This window comes from Vombatus ursinus, unplaced genomic scaffold (assembly GCF_900497805.2).
Source record: "Vombatus ursinus unplaced genomic scaffold, bare-nosed wombat genome assembly UNPS02009173.1, whole genome shotgun sequence".
Taxonomy (NCBI): Eukaryota; Metazoa; Chordata; class Mammalia; order Diprotodontia; family Vombatidae; genus Vombatus; species Vombatus ursinus.
In genome coordinates this window covers 9828116-9834115 of record NW_020948951.1, presented here as the reverse complement: position 1 = coordinate 9834115, position 6000 = coordinate 9828116, and the positions used below count along the sequence as shown (strand labels likewise).

Genomic DNA, 6000 nt, shown 5'->3' with positions numbered 1-6000 from the left:
ACAGAGACAGAGACAGAGATGAGACAGAGATGAGGGAGACAGAGACAGAGACAGAGAGACAGAGAAAGGCAGAGAGAGAAACAGAGACAAAGAGACAGAGACAGAGACAGAGAGAAAGAGAGACAGAGACAGAGCAAGACCTTGCAAAGAGCTGTAATCTATTATCTCATTTGGAGCTCAACCACCATACAAGTCTGGTGGACGACTTCAGGGAGCACATGGACCGGGGTCACCCAGGAGAGGGTGTGGTTGGGGTGGGATTTGCATGAGTGGTGGGAGTGCCCATATTGAGCACTCCAGCTCAGCTTCAGCATTGAGATCATCCCTGTCACTGGTATCTCCTGTCTGATTGCAGAGAGAAAATAATGCAGCTTCACAGATGATCAAGACCCCCCCCCATCCCCATATACCTTCTCCCCATTGATGTTGGTTTATTCCATTTCTTTTCCCAAGAAGTCAAGTCAACAAGCATTTATTAAACACCTAGAGTGCTACAGAAAAGCAAATCTGCATTCTCCACGCCTTGCTCAGTCTCCATGGAGGTGGCACTATTTGCTAGGCTAGTTATACGGATTAGGGTAGGGCTGGGGCGGAGGGTGGGGAGTGGTCACCTACGTTTGGTGCAGACAATTTTGGGCCGGTCCCACTTTCCATTGCTGTGACACTTGATGGTGGCCACGTGGTGTTGCGTGAAGCCCTTGTCACACTGGTAGCGCACACTCGAGTGGATACTGTACTTGGCCTTCCGAGGGCCCACTGGCGAGGCGTTTTCCACCGCTGGAGGGGGGCCGCATAGCACTGAGGACACAGGGGCCAGGACCCAGTCAGAATGGGTCAGAGGACAAGCCTGGGTTCAGGCTGGCCCAGAAATGAAAATGCTGTGTGTCAAGGGGAATGTGGTTATGGGGGCAAGGGGAGAAGACTCCACTCCTGAACAGGAAGTCTTCCATGATGGAGTAATGAGGTCTAGGAAAGACTTCCCTTAGCAGCAACCTGCTCCCATCTCTAGGCTTGCTATTTTCTCATGTAAATATAGGGAATGCCAGAGCTGGAAGGGACTTCAGAGCATAGAATATTAGAATAGAGAAGATAGAGACTAGTGGCCCCTAAATAGAGCTAAGATCTTTACTTAAGACCATTAACCTTAGGAACAGATAAACAGAATGCTTGACCTTTGGTTCATGGACATAAGCTAAACTTTGATCTGTATGACATGATAGATACATATATCTAGGTTTGTATCCATACCCACCCAACCCTATGATATGTACTTCTGTGTGTATTTGTCCTCTACTTGTCTGAATTCAGCATTTTTATGACAACCTCCTAATCCCCGGGATCCATCTCACCCGCTTGCCCACAACCTATACCCACTCACATATGTAAACACTTCTTAACCTTCAGCTTGGATGTAACTCAGCAGGCCCTCGGTATGCTGTGAGAGTGGGGTCAGTTTATGGTTAGGGTCGACATTTAGAATGATATGTAATGCAGTAGGTGATGGGAGTGGTTGGGCTGCGTGGCTTTGAAAGTCTCTGCCATTCTATGATTCAATGACCTTAGAGGCTATCCAGTCTAACCAGTCCATTTCACAGGGAAGGAAAGCGACACATAAGGAAGGGAAAAGACTTGCCCAAGGCCACATTACCTGGAAATGGTAGAGGTAGGATCATAACCTGAGTTCCATGACCCCCAGGCCAGAACTCCCTGCATTCCACCATGGATTGTCAGATTCTCTCTCTTTCTCTCTCTCTCTCTTCATCTCTCCCTCTCCCTCTTTCTCCATCTCTCTTCATCTCTCTCTCTCTTTCTCCCTCTCCGTCTCTCTTTCAGTTCTCTCTCTCCCTCTCTTCATCTCTCTTCATGTCTCTCTCTCTCTCTCTCTCTCTCTCTCTCTCTCTCTCTCTCTCTCTGTCTCTTCCCCCAGTATAGCCTTTTCATCACTCCTCTGCCCTACCCGATACCCTTAGCTTCCCAAGGTCTCTCTGCCTGGAGAGTCTGCTGTTACCTGTGCCTTTCTTACAGACGTAGGGAAGGTTGTAGTTGCAGGGGACATCATTCCAGCGGCCACTCTCATGGGCCACCATCACCACACAGTCCTCCCCACCTGCAAAGAAGTTATCCGGCTGCTTCTCTCGCCAGTTTTCATATTGCTGTTGGGTCAGAGGAAAGGGAGAATGTCAGCCCTATCTCTGTCTTGGTGAAGGAGTATGAAGAGCAATATTTTTTCTGTTCTTTGCATCCACTGGCTCAGGACTCCTCTCCCCAAGGCACTGCTGGACTCGGGGTCTCCCTGGTCAGCGCTTATCTTTCTGGAGTGGGGAGAGAGAGGCCATGGTCTCTCTCTGTTCCTAGGATTGGAATCAGGACCAGTTCAGGGGGCCAGTCTCCTATTAGGAATTTTAGCTCTTGAAGGGAACTTGGACAGCATCTAATTCAATGCTTTCATTTTATAGATAAAGAAACTGGGAGGGAAGTGATTTGTTCAGTCACACAGCAAGTTAGCGGCAGTTAAGACTGAAACCCCAGTCTTTTGACTCCCAGGCTGGGGTTCTTCCTCATATACTTCCACTCTCTTCTGCCACACCTATACCAGCTGTACCCCTCGAGGGAAACTCAGACTCAATCCCCTCTACCCAGGGCCAAGTCAGGGGACCCAGACCTCACTGGATCTCTGCCACTGACTTCCCTTCCTTCAGCTCACCAGGCCTGTGTTGTCTGTCCACTGGAAGTCCCGCTCCACAATGCGGTCATTCAGCCCGATCCAGGTATTCTCATGGCCAAAGCCTGAGGAGGGAAGTGCCCCAGCCCAGGGGGTGGGGGAAGAAGGCCATCACTGGGGGTCTAGGCCAGTGGGATCCCCTCTCCTCTCACCATCCCCAAGGGGGGTAGACTCGAGGCCACTGTGAATCCCATCACCCAAGGAGAGTTTGTGCTGAAGTCATTGGTGAACGGGCCATACCCCCACATCCAGCGGCCACTATCCCAGAGGATTGGGGTCCTTGGATTCAACCACAGTAACAACAACCACTGACGCTTTTATAGTGCTTTCAGGTTTACAAAGCCCTTTTCTCATAGTCTTGTGAGGCAGGAAGTACAAGTGTCCTCATTTTATAGCTAAGGAAACTTAGGCTCAGACAGAGACAGTGACTGATCCAGGTCACACAGCTGCTAAGTGCCTTGGACCTGACTGGATCTTCCCAACCTGATCTTCTATCTCCTAGGGCCCACCCAGGTCCCTCCTCCCCACTCCCAGGCCTAATGTCCCAGCCTCATACTATTGATAAAGCCGTGTTCTTCGGGGGAGTGGATGCTGGTGAGGTGGCCAGCTCGGCGGCGGCAGTCTCTCTCTGCGTCCTCCCAGGCCCGGCGGTGGGCAAAGTATCGATAGCAGTGTCCCTGGAATTTGTGCCAGTTGTGGTCGCAGCCTTCTGTGTCTGGGGCCAGAGGCAAGGGATGATTCTTAGGGTTCCTGAACTGGGAGCTTCTGCTCTTTCACCTCTATGACCTCATCCCACCCACATCCCCACCTCTCCACTCACCCACCTACACAAAGCTTGGGCTCCAAGGAGCCAAGGCACTATTCCAAATTATCAGCAACCACTTGAATTTCCAGGCCCATGCCCCACCCTCCTGCAGAAACTGAGGGCTCAGTTTCTTCTATTCATCCCATCCCCTCTCAATGACCCAGAGAAGTCTGGGAGCTTAGAATACTGAATTCCTCTTGCTGGGATATTTCTAGATTTGGGGACTCCTAAAGGGGGCAGGGGTGGGGAGAGTCATGGATCAAAAGATTTGGAAGTCACCACTAAAAGAGACAAGCATTGAGCAACTTCTGCATTTTGCTGATGGGAAGTCTGAAACTTAGGGAGGGTAAGAGACTTTTCCAAGGTCACACGTAGCTAAGGGCAGATCTGGAACTAGAAACCAGGTTCCCTAACTTACATTCCAAAGTTCTTCCTACTGTGCCATATTGCCTCTTTTTGGGACTAGGGCATGGAGGCACAGCTACCTTCTTCTTCTTCTTCTTCTTCTTCTTCTTCTTATTTTTTTTTTTGGCCAGGGAATGGGGTTAAGTGACTTGCCTAGGGTCACACAGCTAGTAAGTGTCGAGTGTCTGAGGTCAGATTTGAACTCAGGTCCTCCTGACTCCAGGTCCAGCACTCTATCCACTGCGCCACTTAGCTGCCCCAACAGCTACCTTCTTAAAAGAGACCCTTACTCTCTACATGCAGGAGCTAGAAACACCAACACATCTGATTGCTTTCTGAGCTCCACATCTTCGCTAAACTTGAGCGTTTTATCCTCTTCCCTGGCCTTCCCAGCCCTTTCACTAAACTCTTACCCCTAATGGTGCCCCCGTTCCCCTCCCTGATTCCCATCTCCCTCACAGAGCACTGCACCCCACCCCATAAGTGAACTTTTGTCTCTCTACCCACTAGAACCCCTCCCCTTTAGTGAGCCCACCCCACTCTCAATGACCCACCATCACTTCATTGTGTCAAAGAGAAATGGAGTTGCTCAAAGGGAAACCATTCAGGGTTCAGAACTCCCCCATTTTTAGGCCATTTCCCTTTCCTTTCTCCCTAACACCCCCCCGCCTTTACCTTCTCTCCTTTATATTCAGCTAGAGGCAATGGCCATATTGAGAATATCCCCTTCTTGGCCCCAGGGGGTAGAGGCGGCTGCTTTTAGTAAATTCTAGGATAGCACCAGATGGGGGTAGCGGGTATGGAGTTTTACTCTCTTTGCAGAGGGCTTGAGAAGCCAGGGAGAAGGAGAGGTGTGCCCCGGATGGAAGGGGCGGGGAGTCCCAGGGCCTAGCCTGGACTGGTGGGGCTCCTCTCCTTTCCCCTTCTGGGTAGAGACAAAGAAATGATCTCACCTTTGTCACAGAGACTCCCGCCGTAGCTGGGCAGACACAGGCAGATAAAAGAGTTGACTTCATCAATGCAAGTGCCCCCGTTTAGACAAGGGCTTGACAGGCAGTCATCAATATCTGGGGAGGAGATGGTGTCAGGTTCAAAACGCAGCCTCCTTTCCTCCCTCAAGCTTCCTCCCCCTTCCCTTCAGCCCCCAGGTTCTGAGCCATGCCAAAAGCAGAGCCCATGACCCTGCAATCTATACCCTCCCCCCTGGGTGGCTTTCCAGCAGATGGAGAAGGCAGCTCCATCAGCAATTAGCATTAATTAGGGCCCCACAAAAGCTGCCATGAATAAGCAGGCTCTGAGCTTGGGGTGGGCAGGAGAGAGGTGAAGGAGGGGCAGATGCAGGCTTCAGGCAGGGAGGGGTATGAGTTTGCTTAATACACTCCTCCCCCAAACTCTCCAGATGAGGCAGGAGCCAGGTTATGTAAAGAATCACAAAACCACAGAATGTTAGCACCGGAAGAAATCTTGAAGACCATCTCCTCCAATCCCATCATTGTACAGATGGGGAAACTGAGACCCGGTGAGGGTCTTACCCCACTCCAGGTCACACAGTAAGGTAGAAGTAGAGTGGGGATGAGAACCCTAAGGGAGGTCCAGCCGCGGTCTCTGTTCCAGCGGGGGAGGGGGACAGGCTCCCTCCCCATTCTGCCAGGCCCAGGCTCCGGAGATTCCTCGGGGTCAGGAATTTGGAGAACAAGGCACAATTCTTTCCCTACACTGCCTCACAGAAAAGGCCAATAAGTCAGGCCTTCATTCCTGTGACTGTGGTCCTGCGAGGTCCCTATGGTTTCCTTGGAGATATGGCAGGACTGAGTTACAGCCACCTCTGAGAGCCTTAATGCTAAACGGGGTTGATTTATCCAGGTCTAATGAAGCAGTATGGGACAGAGGGCTGGGCTTGGAGTCAGAGGACCCAGGTTCAAATCCTGACTATCGACATGATCTTCAGCAAGCCCTTTCCCTCTCTAGGCCTCAGTTTCCTCATCTGTAAAGTGAGGGTTTTGGGCTCAGCGGCAACTGAGGGCTCTTCCATCGCTGGAGCCATGATCCGATCATTGCATTGTAGCCC

At 51.1% G+C, this 6000-nt stretch overlaps 1 protein-coding gene across 1 annotated transcript in view; it reads right to left on the bottom strand.

Moving 5' to 3' along the window:
- Positions 1 to 6000, bottom strand: part of NCAN (neurocan) — a 52249-nt gene that overhangs the window by 6512 nt on the left and 39737 nt on the right. Inside the window, exons 9-13 of the mRNA XM_027851361.1 lie at positions 4886 to 4999; positions 3279 to 3437; positions 2705 to 2787; positions 2009 to 2153; positions 616 to 798 (exon numbers count right to left, since the gene is read on the bottom strand). Coding sequence (XP_027707162.1) covers positions 616 to 798; positions 2009 to 2153; positions 2705 to 2787; positions 3279 to 3437; positions 4886 to 4999 — 684 coding nt within the window. The remainder of the gene's footprint in view (positions 1 to 615; positions 799 to 2008; positions 2154 to 2704; positions 2788 to 3278; positions 3438 to 4885; positions 5000 to 6000) is intronic.